The sequence below is a fragment of the Patagioenas fasciata genome, chromosome 19, assembly GCF_037038585.1.
Source record: "Patagioenas fasciata isolate bPatFas1 chromosome 19, bPatFas1.hap1, whole genome shotgun sequence".
NCBI lineage: Eukaryota > Metazoa > Chordata > Aves > Columbiformes > Columbidae > Patagioenas > Patagioenas fasciata.
Window position 1 is genome coordinate 7,255,576 of NC_092538.1, and position 20,440 is coordinate 7,276,015.

Consider the following 20,440-nt stretch of genomic DNA (forward strand, 5'->3'; position numbering starts at 1 on the left):
TTCTCCTATTAGCATCACACTCTTGCAAGCATCCTGGACACCTGCACCTGAATCTCCTCCATGCTGGGGGGGATCTGGATGCTGCAAATGTGCTGCTACCAAGAGACCCCACTGAGGAGCAGCCAGTGGTGCTGCAGCGTGGGGGACTGCAGAGGAGCAGAGCTACGCACGGGAGGCCACACTTTGCCCTAAATACACCCAGTTTTGTGTCACTAACCAGCAGCAGGTGACCAACACCAGTGGCAGGCCTGGCTCTGTTTTTCAGGCTCCTCCAGTGACAAGAGCTGCTCCCAGTTGCTCTGCAGTCCCATTTCCAGGGTGTCCCCAGCACTCAGCCTGCACCCTTAGCCACAGAGGGTCGCACGGATGCTGCACCAGGTGCCAGTGTCACCCCAGCACCTCATCAGCTGGCTCCGGATCAATATCCTCATCCAGGCCCTCTGCCACCCACCTCCACTCTGCTCCTGTCCTTCACCTCCCATTTTCCATTGCTCCTCCTGTTCATCACTGCTTTTTCCACCACCCCCTGTTTTCTCCTCCCCCTCCATCACACATCCTACTCCACATTTGCTCTCTCTCGTTCACATCTCCTCCTCTCATAATGCATTTCCACAAGATGCCTCCTCCACGTTTAATTTATACTTTCCTTCTACCACCCTTCCTGTCTCCTTCAGCCAGGTTTGGACCTCACTTCCCCATCAAGCCTCTTCACTGCATGCACAGACTTTGAGAATAGAGACACTGGTACCAACAAACTTCAAGACCGCCAGATACCTCTTCCCCTCGACCTCAGGGCTCTTCCCTCCTTCTTAAACACTAGCATCCTCATGTCAAACAACCACTCACTTCCAGTCCCAGCTCACGTATCTTAGGTTTGGTGGTGGTTGAACACACCAGGACATCTGTGCTGGGGTTGATGAACAACCTCCACAGCTACACCAGCCTGGATTCCCACCTATCCCCACACAGGTGGGACCCAGGCTCTAAACTGGGAGCCCACCAGCTCTGCAAGGGTGAGGGATATCCAGTGAGACACAAAGAGGAGAAATGAAGGCCCTGCCTTGGAGGTGGCTCAGCTCCTTACACTCCAGACAGAGAGAACAAATCCTCTACACTTTGACCCTGAAAGCTCTATTATGATTCAGGGGCCTGCTTGTCTGGAAGATCCTTCTCACTCCATGACTCAACGATGACAAGCACGGCTCACAAGAAAACCTTCTCTTGAGAGAGTGTATGGATTAAATGCTCTCCTTGATGGTCCCTCAGCACCCAGACTTGTCCCACCAATGCATCAGAGCAGGCCCTGGTAGGTGGGTGCCCAAGAGAGTGTAGAGGGACCATGTGGGAGGCTGAATAAGTCTCTGACATGCACAGAGAACAACTGGGCTGTTCCAGCTCGATGGAAACGAGCAGAGCTACCACAGGACAGGTTCTATTTTACCATCATATTCTACAGCCTGTCAGGGACCATGCAGGCCAGGAGATGTGCCCGGCTTCTCCCCTTGGTGGGACAAACATCATCAGTCAAACCAGAAGAGCCAAGAGGGTGGTGGGGAGAGACAAGAGAGAAAGAGGCAGAACAATCGCAAAGAGATAAAGAGAAGGAGATGGAAGCAAATATCAGAGTTTGAGCAGGAACTACCTTTCTTGGACACTTTCCTCCCCTCCTTAACTGAGCTGTGTTTTTTAGTGGCTTTATGGGTGCTGGCAGCTTGCGGCACACAGGTGAGGTGCACGGGGAGTCCAGCGGCTGACATCAGAATAGCCGTCATGCCTACAGCGGGTACGAGATCGACATGCAGGAAGGAAACAATGGGGAAACATATTCATTAAAAAAAAAAACCTTTCAAAGAAAAATTTTTAAAAAGATAAAATAAAACAAAACCCAAACCCTTGATTCAGAAGAAATAAAACATCCAAGAGGCAATGGGGTTGCAGTCAGCACAAGGCCAGGATCCAGAGGCTTTCCAAGAAGGGAGTCCAAGAAACAAATTAAAGCAGGGAAATACAGGTACAAATCTCGGCTGTGACCCCCTGAGCCAGTGTGGGAACAGGACCTTCCTCTTCGTCTTGCCTTTAGGGCACTTTGCACCCGCTGTGGTTCAAAGTCCTCCAGCTCTTGGAGCCCTGAAAGCAATTCCTAAACATCCCACTCAGCTACTGCCCCCCCTAAAATTATGTATTTCAAAGGCATCGCACCAAATTGATCCCCAGAGAGCAGCTTAACTGCCCACAGACTGTGTCCAAGTGCAGAACTGACCACAAACTGGAGCTGCTCTACTCAATCCCCCACCAGAGGAGCCCCATGGCGGTAGCGCCCCACTCACCCCCACCATCCCCTCCTTGGCACCCCAGCTTTTCTTACCACCCCCAGCTAAAATACCGTTCTCACCCTGCCCCCCCAGCCAGCTGTATTCATGGGATGCAGTTTGCTCAAGCTCATGAATCATTCAAAAGGACAACCGTTCCCTGAAGGTAAAATTGGCACACACAGAGCTACAGGACTGATCATGCTGATCTAATACGATGTTTGCCCATGAAATACAGGCCGGTTACAAGTCATAACATTCCTAAGGCAGCGTATTGCTGTTAAACTTCTATTTGAGACAACACCTGCCTTTGCTTTCCCAAGAAGTGACTTCCCCACCTGCCACGGCCATCGCCAAAACTGGGGAAAAAAAAGCTCATGGGTGCAGACCGACAGCAGACAACCTAAAAGCCAACATTGCCCCAAAATTTACCTCTTACAGTAGACCATGCAAACCCACATCCTAACACTATGGAAATTCTTGCCGTATCCTGCACAGTGGTTCATGGCCAAAGCAGAGATTTCCAAGGATTTTCTTTTTTCAGGCCTCTATTCAGTCAGGTTGGGAAAAGAAGATAGAAGAGCACGTTTGTTCGGGACAGAAAGGAGGTAACTTGCCCACATGTGACTGAAAAATCAAGTTATGATGGGAAGCATCAACCAGCTTTGCGTGCAAGCGATGACTATTTTCTGCCTCAAACATGCAACAAGTCAAGTACCTGCACCTTGTGACTAGAAATCCCCTGCACAAACCCTGTGTCAGTGCCCGACAAGCAGAATTAACCCTATGCAGCACTGATTGTGTTTTACACCTCCTTAAGGTGCAAGAACAATAAATATTCCAGAACCTGTTCAAGTCCTTTCTGGATACAGAAAGTTGGATGCTCTTACTAAGACTTTCTCACCTAAGGACCAAAGGCAGACAGAAGGGGTTTCACAAGACGGGTAAATGGGTACAGATGGATGAAGTATTTTCCCCAGGGTTACCTTTGGTAGAGCTGGTCTGGCCAGAAGACCATGCTGCCTGATTTGTGGTGAAACCGCACGCTTCCAGATGGAAGCGGGTAACAGCAAACCAGGCTGCCCTGCATCACTCTCACCAGGTAGCACCACGGTCAATGTAGATCTGATGTCTCAGACAGCCCAGACCCACCGAGGTTGCAAAAAGCAGTTCCCCAGAAATGGTGCAGAAAAGGAAACTGTAAAGTCATCTCCAAAAAAACCTGCTTCTAAGCGACGCGATCACACTGATTGCAAACTGACATTTGAAAAGCAAGTCCAAAGACTAACGGGGATTATCACCACCTACGCACAGCTGACTGATAGGCAAATGCAAAATTAATGCTTTCTTCTTAAGAGATCAATACTGTCTTGCTAACATTAAAATGCAGAGCCCATTTAAAATAAAAAGAACATAACAGAGTCTGAGCAACCAGCTTCAGACTCTTAAAGTCAGAGGACAAAACGTTGCTTCAAAAATTCAGACGCAGCAAAGACCACAAAACCTCAGCTGAGTTCAGTTACCCTCTAACACAGCTCCCCCCCATACCTGGAACAACACGTCCAAAACTGCCTGCCAGCATCATGAATCATCGCAAAGAAAATAAACGTTTATTCCAGGAACCTTCTCTCTTTGGTTTTATGAGCTGCAAATGCATCTACAACTCCACACAGACATACAGCACAGGGCAACCATGGAACCAGGACAACTACCCCCAACCAAATGTTCTCCCACGGACAATCTTAAACCATCCAAAAAAAACGTAATTTTCCACTTTTACCTTCTGCTGCCTTTGGAGAGACACACAAAGAATCACCTTCTGCAGATTCAAATCAAGAGAGCATTCAAAAAGGAGCTGTTCTGGTGTTGCGCTGCTCTTCTGGCTCATCTCGAACCCCAGCAGCGATACCTCCTCTACAGCTCTAATACAATACTAGAAATCTCAGCATCTAACAATCCTCCCACAAGTTTAGTGACAAGTCCCCAGTGAGGGATCTCCTCTGATCCAAGCCTTGTGTGGGAGTATGCGTTCACAAAAAGTGTCAAAAACCACAGAGACACACAGCACATCTGCAGAGCAATTCTGACCCACGGACACAGCTGTTTCCATCCAGAACTCGTCAGATATCTGTGGAGTTACGTCAGGAGCAAATGTGACCCTGGGCAAATTCTCACCTGAAGATGGAAGGGCCAAGCTGCAACAAGATAAGCTTGCCCAGACCAAAACTGCTTTTGGATGCTCCTGTGTTCCTGCTGCTCCCCAGTCAACCCACGAGCTGGAATAATATTAATATGTTCACAGCTTTCCATGAGAATTGCCTCTTCTCTCTTGCTCAAAGCATCTATTTAGCTAAAAGTATAATATTACTGACTCCTTGGGGTAAAGTAATTTTCACTAGAGCTATGACAACATCCACCAGCTTTTCTCAGCCTGCCATGCAAATAAAGGACTTTCATAACATCCTGTGCAAAAGCTGAGCACGGGAAAAACACCCTACATAATGTAATGAGTGCCAACCACACGCTTCCTTCACAAACCCAGCCCAACATTCCGCTCCGGTACTGCTCTGGATTTGCACAGAGTTTAGACTGGGATTGGTTCCAGTCCTGGACTTCGGCAGGTAGAGGGGAAAGGGCAGAAATTGCCTTCAAATAACATGAGACCTCAGAAAAAACACTGCTCATCTGTATAATTATAGCCGCCAGCAAAATTATCATGGTTAGTGTGTTCCCAACCACCCCAGCTCTAGGAATCGTGCAAATGAAAAACACTTGGTTTCATCTAACAAAAAGCTCATTTCCAGCCTTCTTCTTAAAAAAAGCACTAAAATGGCCTTCACATAACCACCTATTCCTCCCCAGCCCTGAGGCACAGCACCTAAACTCCTTTATTCCCAAGAGATGTTAGTCCAGTTGAACCTTAAACACCAACGCCGCGGTTCAACATTTTGCTCAGGCCTCTGTTGTGGTATTTCACTGCACTAACCAAATACTCAGGGGGAAAGAAAAACCTTAAAAGACAAGTTTCCACATGCACCTTAAATATGAACAAAATACCACTTCCCAGAAGAGGTCCTAAAAACAGAAGAGCAGAGCACAGAGGGGAAGATCTCCCGAAAGACGCAGCCTATTAACCTTTCAATACAACTTTTAAGGACTCGAATTCAGATTCTTCTGCCCCCTTGCACCTCTGAGGCTCGTCACACTTGTCACAAGGCAGCACAGCGCCCATCAGAGCCGTGTCCTACCAAGACCCGGATCAGATGAAGACACTTGCCCGGGGAATTGCTTCTGCACAGACCATGCTCAGCCCAGCCCATACAACTCTGTATGCTTCTCGCTAGCTGCCTTGTGCAGAGCTAAAGCTTTTAGAAATGAATAATTATTCCCTCTTTTGAACCCTCAATCTCCAACAACAGAGATACCAATTAAAAATGTAACCATTTTAGTTTATTAAATGGTGGTAAACAGCTTAATTCTACTGAGCTCTCCTGCAGCCTTTTATATCTAAGCGTTGCACTACAAGGTATAAATAGAGCATGTGAATTCACCTCTTCCAGACTAACCAGGGATGACTTACACATGTAGGATGAGATCAGCATTAACACAGCCTGGATTCACCAGGGCTCTTCAGTTCTTTGCTGTATTTACCTTCATGTGATTAAGTACCTAATTACACAGACAGTGCTAATAGCCAGGGGACGAAATTCAGAGATTTTATAAGTAAAGGGAGTTGTTCTACTGAGGTCACCCACCTAGGTGAGGTCTGAGCTTGACTTTATACCCCATTTCCACAAAGATCGATTTGCTAATGTGCAGATAGATGGGCTGCTCACTGGCAGAGGACAGCCAGTATTAGGTTTTTTTTAAAAAAAGTTTGGCTATAGAGACATGCAAGGCACGGTTTACACAAAGGTCCTAACAGTACACAACCAGAAACATAAATCCTGGGGATCAATTTTGGGAAGGGTAAGGTCTGATACACAAGAGGAGACCAAACAGCATCACCTTTCCTGGGATGAGGTGGTAACCATTGTCTTTAAAAGCAAGAACACAACTGTCTGTAGATGCTCAGGAGCAAAGTTTGGTGTCCAAGAAGCTACTAACCTCAACAGACCATGCATGGACAAGAGCCAGAGGAAGGAGAGGGTTAACAGATATTCTGTAATGCCTGAAATAGGTACAGAAAACCTCAGAAAATATCATACACCAGGTCTTTTCCACTTCTCTGCCCCTAGGTTACCACGTTATGACACAGTTTGGAGTCGGTGTTGGTATGGAGAGGACACCTGCCCTCGGCAGAACTCCCATCTCCCCAGGTACCACCACACCAGGGCCTGTGGTTTGGTGCTGGCTGAGACAAACCAGAGCAAATGTGCTGATGGTTTTTGGCATGGAAACGCTGCCACTGAAAGCTGCACGCACGCGTTGTCATTTTCAAGGCAACAGCATTTCATGTTTCACAGGCAAATTTACTCTGAAAAGGAGCATTGAAAATTGGCACTTTCATCCCTCCCAGACACACTCCTTGGGTATATTTGGTTTTGTATTCACAGGTCTAGATGATAACAAGCAAGCCTGTATCCTGCTGCCACAGGAGACAATGTCTGATTCAACTTCTGTCTCCTCCTTTCCCCATGACAAAGCACCACAATCATTTTTTAAGCTAAAGACCACCTGAGCTTTTATAATAAAACCACATTAAAAAAATCACTTTAAAAAACAGATTAAAAAAATCATCTTACACCACTTTTTCCCCTTGACTTGAAATAGCAAGTAACAGCAAACACTGAGCTTGATCTGTGTGCTTCCCCACTGCTACTTGCTCATCCACACATACAGGAGAAGATGAATACCCAAATCCCAAATAAACCCACTCATTTTGAGAGCCTCAGGACCAGCACTGATGAGAAAAAAACAGTTACTAAGGTTTGACCATCCCATTCTCTCCCAAATTGGCCCTTTCTGAAAAATTTTTGGGCCTAAAATCTAAATGCCAGCAACATTTTAGACTCTTACTAAAAACTAACAAAGGAAAGTAAGTGTAAAAGGTAAAGTGCGTGCTCCTGTAACCATGGGGACAGAGTAAGATCCTTACCTGCCAGTGCCTGGTTCACCTTGCTGGGTTTGGGCATCTTGACCGGCAGGTTTGGGGCACTAAAGAGAGAAAAGAAAAAAGGGACCAGTTCAACAGCACAGACAATCACTAACAGAACAGACAATTCAGCAGCACACTATTTTCTCCTAAGTGCCAAAGGCCTGGATATATTAACAGGGATTAATTGCCCTAACAAGTCCCACCTGGGATGCCCACCCAAGCACCCTCTGCCCAATGGTCCAGCAGCTGCATTTAAGAAGCCCAGTCCTTGCCAGAGTTATCTAGTAGGTTTATTTATCTCCAAGGTGGACCTTAGATCTATGTTGTAGGTAGCTGTCTCTAGTTCCATCTTTTCCTGGCTGGCTGCTGGGCCTGACTCATCCTTCCCTCTTGCTGGGACCTGCTGGTGGACCATGTTGTTATCCTGCCTCCTCTGATCCTGGGATGCATCCCTGCTCTTGCTGCTCCACCACAGAGCTTCCCACGAGCAGCTGAGCTGTGTTACAACAGACTGTTGCACCAGCAGGTCCATGGCACCAACACGCAGCCAGGAACCACCGAGATGCGGCAAAGTTCATCTTAAACTTTCCGGGTGACTTGGTCTCTAGCCAGAGAAACAAACTCACCAGAGCATGAACCCCCATGCTTAGGAGAAGTTGCAGCTGTACAGATCAAAGGAAGCATTACCAGCCCCTGCTGCTTTCCCAATGGGGAAACTGAGGCAGGGAAAGGGCAAGACAAGTACTTGAGCACACACAGCTGCAGCCCTGGGTTGAACAGAATCAAGCCTTGACTCTACCTGTTCATCCCAAGGGTTACTGCAAGATGTGGGAACAAGGGAGGAAAGGCTGAAGGAGACTTAGAACTGAGTTTGGCACCCACCCACCTTTGGAAAACAAGAGGATCTGGACACCAAGCATCCCTTTCGGATTTGTAACCTACTTGTTCTGGCATTGTTACCCAGCACTGGTAGCTGCACCTCAAGCTCGTTTGGGACACAGGGGCAGCCAGGGTCATGCAATGAGCTGATGGCAGCGGTTAGGAAGGAATTGGTGAGCAGCAATACGATGGGGTCACGAGAGGAGAAAGCAAGCTGGATGCACACAAGCAGAGCAGGAACATTTGAAATCCAACGTGCTGGCACAGATATCACCCATGGACTTTGTCTCAAAGGACTGCCCAAAACACCCCAAATTCCATCAAACCTGGCCAGCTCCTTGGGCATTCACAGAGCAGACTAAGGCGGCCAAGTGCCCAAATGCGACCCGCTATTCTAGGGAGGAAACCTAATTCCCTCCAGCTGGGATGCAAAAGCTGTCACTGTGCCCAAAACAGCATCACGGACAGAGGTCACCCTCTTCAGCCTTGCTAAAATCTTTGTCCACCTCTTCACGACAAAGACCAGAGCCAAACAGATGTGTGAGTGACATGTCTTTCACCCTGATGACAGGGACGCACACCCACCTCCCTCTTCTCCTACCTGTCACGGTTTGAAATAGGTTCCCACACGTGTGCTGAGCTCCCTGGAGAATCCCCCAGGCAGGACCTAGTGCTTGGCGCTGCGCTGACAGCCTGGACAAGCGAGACTGGCTCTTCCAGACCCTTAAAAATCTCTCCAGACCGCAGAGGTTTCCCTTCTGCCTCTTTCAAAGACTGTGTTTTCCCCTCTGCTGCCCCTGATTTTGCAATGTCTTCAAATGATGCAACAGACTGTTCTTGCTACAGCTCAATTCAAACCCATTGAACACAGTGGAAATCCTCCCCTCAATTTCAAAGGGCTTTGAATCAGATGCTGTGACGTCATTTTATGACTTTTTTTTCTTTCCTGATTCAGCCTCTTTGTCACAACTCTTTCTCAGGTATTTCCCTCCTCTGTCTCATGTCTTTGCTTCAATTCTGCTCCAGCATATGATGCTCTTCAGATGATGGGCAGTAGCAGGGCTGCTTCCCCTTCAGCTACAGACAGGGAGGGTATCTGAGGACCAGATAACGACAAGGAACTTGAGAGACCTGCTCCCAAAAATCAGTGAGGTCTCCTCCTGGCACCCCCTCCAGCCTGGTCTGTGACCCTGCTGGTGAGTGATACTGAAGAGCTTGGGTTTCATCGTCATATCATGAAGCACAGCAGCCACCTTGGGTACTTTCGCTTCCCCGTGGAAGGTAAAAATACAACAGATCACAAAGTGGAACCTTCTGCTCTGCCAGAAAAGCAGCCAGGAGATCCCAGAGTCATTACACCTGAGGCTGAAGAAAGCAAACCCAGAGTTGCTCTGGGGAGGGACCACTGGTAACAACTCTTTGAGACAACCGGCAGAGAAATTCCTCACTCTGCATTGCAAGGCTCAAGCCCAAGTCACCCAGGAACTAGAGCTTCTATGCAGTGAGAAGAGCCCTTGAGATTTGCAGAGGGAAAAGGATGAGCAATTGATGCATTTTGCAAGCAATCAAGTTTTGGAAGCTCTGCGTGCACCGCAGATAGATCACTGCCCATCAGCCAGGAAACAGCTGCTGATCAGCTGCACCCCTGGTGTAAAGGCAAAGTGTGTTGGCTTTGACTGCTGGGAGGCTTTATACCAACTGATGTGATGATGGAGGAATCAAACACTTCTTATTTCACACAGGCTAAACACAGGCACATTCTGTTAGCAGCATCTCAGCTAACAACGTTGTAGGATGTGCTTGTACAGTGATTTCTTTTACATCTACAGAAAGCCCAGAGCTGGAACTCGTGAAATCAAGGGCAACTCATGCTGCTTTGAGGCAGCTCTACCACAACTCTGCCTGGGTAGATTTTTAGCCGTAGAACGTGGGAGGATGTATTGCCACGCCAAAAAGGGTGCAGAAACACTACTTGGAGCCTACCCTGGGTCTGAGGTGGGTTTATTTGGAGAAGGAAGATGAAGAGGTAACAAGGAAGAGTATTGCTATTGCAGTATAAGATGAGCTGTGTCTTGAAAGCAGGTTTGCCAGCAGCAGAACAGACGTATTTAGTCCATCAGATCAGATTTGAGCTACTCCAGGATCACTGTACTGGTGCTGGCTTCTGGGACAGAGCTGGAGCCAGGCTGGAGCAGGGTCCTGCAATTCTGTCCTGCTGTTCTCTGCAGCTCCTGCTCTCCTGCTGCTCTGTACACAGAGGTGACCAAGTGCAGCAGGGGTCACCGGGTTGTGAAGAAAGGGACACAAAGTAAGACCCTGTCCTCTAAGAGTCAGGAAGAAGATCCTGATCAGATCTGCCATCCTTGGTTCCCTAAGGAGAGCACAGAAATCCACTAGAAGAGGCAGACAGGGCGGACTGGTATTTCAGCATGACAAAATCAGTCGCTTCTCCAGAATTTCAAGATACTGCAACATGGGTGAGAGAGCAAAGCACAAGACTGGAGAGGAAGTGTGCTGCCCATGATGCTGCCGCTTCAAACACTGGGTGGATGAGTTTGAGCTGAACATCACCTAAGCTGCATATACACAAAGATCTAACCCCGTTCCCAGGGCCAACTGAATACACAACACTACTGACCATCCAGCAGTTGCTCCCCTACCTTTCTTCTCAAGATGATGCCAAAACCCAGACCGAATCTCTCTAAAGGAAGGCTTTTTGGTGTGCTGCACACAGCCACGTGGACCTGTGGTTTTGCTCCTGGCATCAGCCAGAGGAGATTCCCCTGGTGCTCCTTGGGAAGAGTACCTGGCAGCAGAACCACACTGGCTATGAGCGTGGAACCAGTCACAATGGGTTCAAGCGGAACCAGAACTGAGCCAAACCCCTCCTTGCCACCCAAGGAATTCATGGCTGCACCTACAGACAAAGCAGCTGGAAGATGCCAAAGAGGAGGGAGAAGTGAAAGGCCCTGCTCAGGTTCTGGTCCCTTGGTTATACCTCCTGGTTCTACAAAGCACGGGCACTCCCCATGGGAGATCTGGGGAACACAGCACCAGACCCTTCCAAGGAATACCATGATACTATAAACATCCTTCTTCAGTCCCCAAGGCCCCTATTCCCCATGCTTTTAAACAAAATTTCACCTCCCAAGCTGCTTGCTTTATTTGTAGGCACCACCTAGACCAGCACCCAGAGCCACACAAGCCCAGAGAGGCCAGTGGAGCCACAGCGGGGATCTACCTGCCTGGGGCACTAATTAATACATCCCCTGGCAGATTGCTTCCTGCAGCTTTAATTGCTCATATTACAACCGGGCACTCCTTACTGTGCTTCAGGAGTGCCCGTCTCTGTAATTATCCCGCACAGCGCAGGGAGTGGGGCAGCTCTTGCCGCAGGGATGGATGCTTTTCCACCGGGGGGAAGGACGATGCCAGGAGGTGGCTGGGAGCTGGGGCAAGTTGGTCCCTGCTTCACAGATCTGGGTAACGGCGCTGAGAGAAGGACATGGCCCTTGCTGTGGCACATTCCATCTGCAGATTTCAGTGCCGGATTTGTTAACTGTGTTTAATGCACAGGAGGAAACTAATGCACCAAGAAGCAAAATAACTTGCCCACATATATTTAATACATTAGCAGCAGAGCCAAGGATATTAGCGTCTGTTTAAGCCTTGGCACTCCTCTCTGGGTTTTCCAGTGACTTTGACCCTCTTGATAGCACAAGGAAATTAAACCTGTGTTTTGAAGTGCCCAAGCTCCACCCTCTCTCACCCAGCAAGCAGGAAATATATTTAATCACCGCCAATGCCACAAACACTCAGGCATGCCTGTGCTAACAGCCCACACTGGGGGGTATTCCTGCCTGGGTATTAGATGTGAAGGAAGAAATAATTGTCACAGCCACAGAGGGACTTAGGCAGCTTTCCAGGATGAGCGGCACCTCTTTCTCAGCCCTGCAGGAGAGCTGTTTGCTTCAGTGCTCCCATTTTTAGCTGCGTTTCCTAGTGAAACGGGGTGTACACAACTGCACTGTCTTTCAGCCTCTCCCTAATAGCTTCTGAGCCCTTCTGCCAGTTGCAGCTCAGCTCTGAGAGGAAAGAGCTGGGTCATCTCTGTAAGCTTTGTGAAGATAAGCAGTTTTGTACATGCAGGTAATTTGCTTTGGAGCTAAAGGCTGTGGGGTGAACACAGCACAACTTTTATTAGACACCAGAGGATCCACCGTGGCCCGCTGCTCCCTTCAGCCTCCAAGCACAGGACAGCACAGGAACTGCACAGCACAGCTTAGAGAAATGAGCAATGCTGCATGCAGACAGAAAAACTTGGTGGGATAATTAGTGCGCGATAATTAGCACTTCACCTTCACAAAGGCCAAGCTATTCAGTGATGCAGGAGGAGAGAGGGCAGCGACTGCAAGGGAAGGGGAACAAACACCAAGTGGGAAAGATGGGGAACCTACGGGATAAAATACAATTACACCCGCCCAGCAGCATTTCCAACTCAAACCCAGCACAAGGCGACAGAGGAAAAGACATCGAGCTGTCAGCTGGTGCTGAAAAACTCCCTTTCACATACAGCACTAATACTGGAAGGTGGAGATTGTCCCGCTGCCTGATTTTGTCTGTCTGGCAGGGAGGAAGGGGAGCACCCCTAGCAAAACCAATCCCAAAGGGCTGGAGATCCAGCCATTGTGCATCACCCATGAAAAGCCACCAACGCACATCTTTGTTGTGCCCTTTCCTGGGGTCCATCTGGGTGTTTCAGCCCTATTTGAAGGTGACTGGAACAGAGAAGCATTGCGGATGCTTAAGATGTCACAAAAAAAATCAGCAGGTGCAAAGAAAGCACCAGAAAAAGACCGTGAGAAAGAAGAACAGGATGCAGGAAGTTACTTCACTCAGGTGACCTCGAAGAGGGAAAGTCCTGATACGACAATACAGAAAATATCTCAAGATTCACCGTCTTGCTTAAAATACAAATGAGATTCAAAATAAACCTCAAACCCCTGTGCCTTGTGTAATTAGCAGAGTGTGCTTTCAACACTCTTCTAGATCTCTTATCTCTCTATTTACTCAGGGGAGCTTGGACAGGTAAATCAGCCCTGGTAAGTTCTCCTTTCGTTTTCTGGGTGCTCACACAGTGGTTCAGCACCTGGATTATTTATGGTGAAATGCATATACTGCTCTGTACACCTCCAGCCCTTTACAGAGGGAGCAGTCAGACAGCCCTTCCTCGGTCCTCGATTTAGGGTGACAGACAGTGCAAGTATTGTCACCCAGCCAGCAGAGGGTCACTGAGGAAAGATGAAGGCAAGGACACGGCAAACAAACCTTGCAAGGCAGGACTTAGCTGGATTTTAAATCACTTAGAGTCCTGCTTGTGCTTCCAGTCCCCCAACATCGTAACAGTGAAGCACCACGGCACCTCAACATGTGTGAAATGAACCTCTTCAGCGATTATCCAGTGGCACCTCTGCTCTGCATCAGCATCTACCCTGATGAATAGCCTGGACACCATTCAGAGTGTTAGTGTCACCCCATTGATCTTGGATACAGAGGGACCAATATGGTTCCAGGTGTCAAAGGAAGGGGGAGTAAATTACTGATTTGGTTTTCTTAACATCTTCACAGTGGATTTTAAAAAATCCTTGATTAAATCTGTGTCTTTGTGGGGTTTTTTTTGTTGTTGTTGTTGTTGTTTTTTTCCTCTGCTTGTTCACCTTAAAAACGTCCAACATGAACTTCCTGATTTCATCAGAGAATTCATGAGGTCTCAGCCACATGCAGCGAGTCCTGTGGTCCCTCCTTGCAGGGGAAGAGCTTTGAATTTTCCACTCTATGTTTCCCGTATATTTTGAATTAACTAAAGGTATTCAGAAGTCCCCTTTTCATTCACTTGGTCCCTCTCAAAGTTATTTTTAAGTGTAACCCAAAATATCACCAATCCCTATTAATTTTCTAAGGCCTGCAGAATTTCAACCTGACTGCTTTCTCCAACGGTTCAGGAAGATCAGTAGACCAGCACTGTATTTCAAGTGGGAGAAAAGAAGAGGAAAGCAGAGCAGAAGCCTTTTCATCCACTGTACTGGACACAAAGGCACAAACCTCTCTCTCCTTCTAGGGAGAAGACCCTTGTAAAGTCCTCTGGGACAGAGAGGCTCCTAGATAACAAAGACCTGAGCACAGCAGGTCTCTTGGACACACGTACAGTATTAAAGGTGAATTTGGGTCTGTACCTGACTCCGTTAGATGCAGACAGTCCTGTGCTGGGGCCCCCAGCTTGAGGCAAAGCCCAGGTGCTCTGTGCATTGAGTCTTGGTGTTGACCTTGCTCCAGACAAAGTCGGTTTGTTATAGGGCACGAAGCCGACGCTGGAAGAACTGACTGACGCTGTCCTACCAGGAACCTGATGAGAAGTGGAAGAGTTGGGAAAGTTTGTCATAGAGTGGCGGTAGCGTGTGGTGATGGGACCAGTCCCACTGTTCAGCCAGCACTGCTGGCAAGAACAAGCCACCCCTGTGTGAAGAGGTGCTGGGGATGCCATCACCGGGTACGGGGCATCCAAACGTCTCTGAATGCTGCGGCGGAACCTCGTGGTCTTATTGGTCTGGACTTGAGCCACAAGGTCCACTTCGTAGTTGTAGCCCAAGGGTCCGAGATCTACTTGGTGCTGGTTCATGGCATGGGCTTGCTCCAGGAACACGCAGACGTTCATCTCATAGGGGGACCACCCGCCTTCGTCGTTCTGCCACTCCCAGACGATGCCCTGGCCAGCGGCCGAGTCCCCGGGGAAGAGGTGCCTGCGGACAGCCCGCATCGTCCCTGCGTGGGGAGAGGGGAAAAAACGTGAAATCATCTTGTGAGCAGCGAAATAAGTGGGATCTGATTTCGGGAACTTGCTTCCGCACAGATCCGCAGTCTCTACATCACAGTGGTCTTCCTCACCTCTTCCTTGGCAGGGGCACTAACAGACTTTCTCTTCCGGACAGGGCTGGGATTGGTCATGAAGCTCAGAGAAACGTAATACCCCCAAGATCCCCGTCCCTTTGCCAAATCTGATAGCGAGCTGGCAGCAGGTTCAAAAGCTGCTGGGAGGAAGGGTGGGAAAGAAGGGAAGGAGAGAGGATGCGGAGGACAGACACACCCGAGCACAAAGGCACAGCGATCACATATGCCTCCCTGACGCTAAAATAAGTTAAAATAAATCAGGCTGAGGCACAGATCTGGTTAAAGAAAAGAAACAACTCCCACAGCCTTGACAACAGAGTAACTATAGAGACATGACACCATCGGGAAGTGCTTTGCAGAAGTGCTTAAGGGGCTTAACACCCACTTTGCTACAAGGGGTCTGGGCAACTTTGCTCTTCGGGAAGCGGGTGAAGTCCCACAAGGAGGAGGATGACTTTGGAGAGGGGACAGACAGGGCCAGCGGCTCCTGGCTGCTGGGAGACACCGCGAAACTAGAGAGGAGAAGAAAATGAAGTAATTTGGAAACCGGAGAGAGCAGCTGTTCAGACAAAGAAAGATAAATGAAAGCAGAGATGCTGCTCTTGCAAGGCTGCTCGACAGCAACAGCGGGAGCTCAAAACCCCCTGGCAGCCTGGCTCTCCAGGATGACTTCACTCCTGGTGAATTTATTCTTTTCTTTATAAAAGAAAAAGCCTAATGAGAGGGAGGTAAGCCACCCTACAGGACAGAAGCTCTGCAACCTCTGCAAAAACAGGTTCTTGAAGCAGGGTCAAAACTGCTGGTGTTGGGAAAATCCTCAGCAACGCTCCGCACTGAGAATGAGGAGCAGGAAACGCCACAGGGCAAGCAAGTCTGGGGATGCAGGAGGAGTTCAGAGAACAGCACCAAGAAGAGAAAAAAAAAAAATCAAGATAAAGCCTCCTAAGAGGTCATGAGAGTTATGACACTGTGCTCTAGGACCCCAGGTGAAAACAGGCACGTTTACAAGTATTTGCACCTAAAGCCTGTGGAGAACTGTCCCAGGATACCCATTGGCAGGTCAGAAGCTAAAAGCAGCAGAGAAAGGATTTGAGGAGTCTGTAAGCAACCTGTATTTTTAACATCCCAAAACAGCAGCAGGGAGAAGAGCTTTTAGGAGTCAATAACAAGACCAACGCCACGCACTTGGAAAACATTCCCCTGCCCCCAGGCTGGCAGGGAAACATCCATTCCTCCCCGGGTGGGCAAACAGCTGTGGCAAGAGGACAACTCCTGCTGCTCCCTTGCATTCGCTCCCAGCTAATCTGCCTCAACCAGCAGCTGAAACCCACAGCTAATCCTGCCCACAAGATCCCCCAGCACAGCTGTCATTCCCCGTTGGTGGGGATACTGGTCCCATTAACACTGGCTTCCTGTTATTCTCCCTGGCTTCCTTTGAAGAGCCTATTTGTCTGTCTAATAGCTAATGAGCAGAATACAACAGCCTATTTTTTGCTCTGTTTAAAGATTTTTCATGGGGATGTTTCCTGCGGAGATTCTTTTCTCCAGCACATGACAAAGGTCAGCTGGCTGCTCGCTCAGAAAGGTTCACGTTTTAAGGCAGAGCCCTGCAGAGAGAAAAAGCTTTGCTTAGAACTGGGCTGTTGAAAAGGGGATATGAGAGTGTTTCCAATCGTCACGTTGTAGAGCACACAGGTACTTGCGGAGGGAGGCTCACAGACCTGGCCGTTCTGCTCAGCATCCCTCCAAATCGATGGGAAACGCAGCAGGAGAGCTGTGAAGCGGAATCAGCTTTTTGGCTAGTAACGACTCAACCACAGATCTCATCCGAGGAAAGCTGAGATCACGTCAGCCAGCGTCATTTCCAAAATTGTGTCAGGCTGTTCCCCAGAGATGAACAACTCCAAACGACAACATTCACTAGGTGCTTTGAGATCTATCCCAAGGGTCTAAAGAGACACAGACCTTTGCGGAGTGACAGCTCCACTCATGGAGAAGGATGCCTCTTTCACCCTCCCCACCCTCACCAAACCAGGCCATTCCCTGACAAGAGCTCTTGTCCACGTGTTGGAGCACAGCCTGAAAGGACAAGAGGCTGGAAGGCTCCTTCACAAGTTTGGTGTGAAGTAAACAAGAAAGAAACAGCTGCTGGTGCCATCTATGATGGTCCGTGCGGTATTTCTTGAAGGCTCAGCCTCAGCAGCGCTTCCCAGAGCTCAAACAGGCCACGCTGAGCATAAGCAGCCCTGCCAAGGCATCCAGCTAAGAAAGCTCCTCACTCAGTACACTGCTAGAAAAACTAATCCTAAAGTCATCAAGTCAGAACAAAAACACGGATGCAGCTGTGATAACCACTCGCATTTGCTCTAACCACTTCCATTTCCTGCAGGAATTACCCAATCGTGCAGTTGATACAAGATATTGCTCAGTTATTGCTTCAATTGGCAAGAAACCAGCACGCTGCCCATCTCTAAAGCTTGGGGTGATGCTTGACTGCATCCCAGGGTGATGGGAGAGATGCTGGCAAAGGGGAAACTGATGCACAGAGAATTTTCCAAAGCAGCCATTCATTTGGGGTAATTTGGGATGTTCCTGGATTTTCCAGAGATCAAGAGCATGCATTCCAGCCCTGCCCCTTTTCTAAGCTACAGCTGCTCAGCACATCTGGAACAAAAGAGGGTAGGAGTCACCTCGGCAAATTCTGAGCTGCTAGCCTCAGTGACCCCAAACAGAAACGAGATGAGAACGAAAATTAGGTCTCAATCCTGCTATTAAGACCAGCCCGCTCTTCCTCCCTGGGGGGAAACAAGCCAGCCCCGTGCAGCACAAGCGCGGGGAATATTCTGCTGCAGTGTTACGGCGTTCTGCGGGGGCTGCAGGCTCTCACAAAGCAGATTGCGCAGGGCTGCATGCCAAGGTAAAGCAGCTGGCACTCCAGTCGCGGAGGGAACAAGGGATTCAAACGGGAGGGTCTGAATCAAAAAAATGCCTTTTTATGCAAGTGGTCTTGAATGGATGTGGGTTTCCAGCTCTGAGGGCTCTGGCTCACAAGCTCTGAGCTCCAGAGGTCCTGTGATGAGGCATCTCAAGAGATCACCACAGATTCACACCAGCCAACACCAATTTGCTCACATGCTAATACGCTGGACAGCAGACAGCATTAGCAGAGACACAGACATGCCACCCACCAGAGAACTGCCCAGCAGAGCTTTGCAAGGCTCTCCTGTGCAGAACAAGGTCCTGCTTATCTCATCAAAAACCCAGCACGGGCGGGGAAGCTCCCTTACCTGTGTCCTGTCGAAACTGCGTCAAGCTTGGGATGTCAATGACGTAGGGCGCCAAGACAGGATCCGCATGTCCCAAAGCGATGCTGCTGACAAGCGCTGACCCTGAACGCCGGCCCTTCTGCTGCGAGGCCTGAAAAACCTGTTCGATGTAGCTGCAGACGTTCCCTCGGTAAGGCCTCCACCTGCCAAATTCATCCTGCCATTCCCACACCGCCACTGCCGTGGAGTTGCTGCTGTGCCCCGGGGAAGAACTGGGGAGTCCGGATGGCCCAGCCAAACTGCTTCCCGCTCCCTGAGCTGCTGCCATGTTCCTTCCTGAGGTCTGGGCACGCCGCAGTTCCAAGTGGCAGCTGCGCTGGCTGGCCTTACACCATTTTCTTCTGGGGGACCTGCAGCAAGAAACAAAGAGAGCACACGGAGCTGAGAATGATACCCCAAATTCAGCCCACTCCGCATCCATCCCACATAAGCCATTTAAGAGAGGGAAACAAGCTTGGTGTTTCACATGAGATGCTCACTATACACTTAGGAGACTACAGAGAAGTGAATTGGCCTCAAAACCTCTGATCAAGGGCAAATGAGGTACCAGCACTCAGACCTTGCCAATGCTAGGACCTTTTCTTGCTAATTTAGAGCAAGAAGTAGAATAGAGACTCTACTTCCTGTGGTTTGTGGCACACCTGACTGCAGCTTCTCGCGTTGGAAAACAAGGAACATCTTGAAACAAAGGACAATCTGCATCACCAAAGACTCAAGCCATTAAAAGATGACTTGGGGAAGAGAAGAGAATGGGGTAGGAGCCTTAAGACATCCAGATAAAGACACAAAGGGCAGTGAGTAAATCCTTGCAGAAAGCAGAGACATAAGATCACCACCACTCTTAGCCCACAAGGGATGTAAAAAAGCAGACTCAACCATCGTATGGTCACCAAGCCATTCAAGAGACACCAGAGGTCTGAAATCTGGCATTCCTTATCTGCTGTGTCATCACAACGAATCCTGTCCAGACCATCTGGACACATGTCTCTTGATGCCCAAATGCCAGACACACCACTTGGAGATCCCGTGTTGGTGCTCATGAGCAGGTGGGTATGACTACAAACGAGTTAAATTGGTTTTGTTGTAAAATAAAGTCGCTTTCTCCCTCCTAAGGTCTCACGTCATTGATTGCTCGCTTAACTCCTAGCCATCAGCAGGGAGCTGTGAGCTTCCTTCCCGTCAAACGGAAAAGTTCATCTCTCCCAAGAGGCAGAGCAGCAGTGGGTGGCTTCCACCAGAGGATGCCATCTGCGCAGAGAATGACATCCCTGATGGAGGGGGGAAGATCCCACGCTCCATAGAGTGTCCCATCCATCATGCTCGTGTGCCTTGCTAGCTTAAAAAAAGAAATAGAAAAAGAGAGAGCAAAGAACAGACACACCCACACGTCTGCATTTATAAGAGGAAAGCAACACTTTCTCCATGGCTTCACTGTAAATTAGCTTATGGGCTGCTCTGAGATTTTTACAGAACACCCCCATCTCAACTGCTGTCAGTGACAAACCACTCTAGATCACCAAAAGACGACCCTGGTCTCAGCAAACGATCTTTTGATCCAATTCCTTCTCCCCTAATGCACCAAGGATGGCTCCTTTACTGCTCAACACAGCAACTTAAAACTTGAGGTATCAAACCTGACACCTGCCTCTGCCAGCTCTTTTTATGGCAGGTTTCACACCAACACGTCTGCTCCTCAGGGACCACCAGCACGTCCATGCTCAGCTTGGACCAGTGTGAGCTGACGCAGGGTTTTCTGTCCTACCCACCTGCATCAGGTGCTCTGAACCCCATATTGACAGCCAACACCTTTTACCCTCCAAAGCTGTTACCAAATATTCATCGGCACATCCTACAGCCACGAGCAGAGCAGGAGAGCAGAGGGA

At 48.9% G+C, this 20,440-nt stretch overlaps 1 protein-coding gene across 3 annotated transcripts in view; it reads right to left on the reverse strand.

Annotated features, from left to right (window-relative positions):
• The window catches only part of DTX2 (deltex E3 ubiquitin ligase 2), a 31,496-nt gene that overhangs the window by 8,076 nt on the left and 2,980 nt on the right, over positions 1 to 20,440 (reverse strand). For 2 of the 3 annotated variants that reach the window (XM_065853370.2, XM_071816900.1), the window contains exons 2-4: positions 18,519 to 18,907; positions 14,520 to 15,105; positions 7,408 to 7,466 (exon numbers count right to left, since the gene is read on the reverse strand). In XM_065853370.2, coding sequence (XP_065709442.1) covers positions 7,408 to 7,466; positions 14,520 to 15,105; positions 18,519 to 18,825 — 952 coding nt within the window. In that variant the 5' untranslated portion in view covers positions 18,826 to 18,907. Of the gene's footprint in view, positions 1 to 1,642; positions 1,775 to 7,407; positions 7,467 to 14,519; positions 15,106 to 18,518; positions 18,908 to 20,440 lie in introns of all 3 variants that reach the window. The other variant, XM_065853368.2, reaches the window with a different exon arrangement.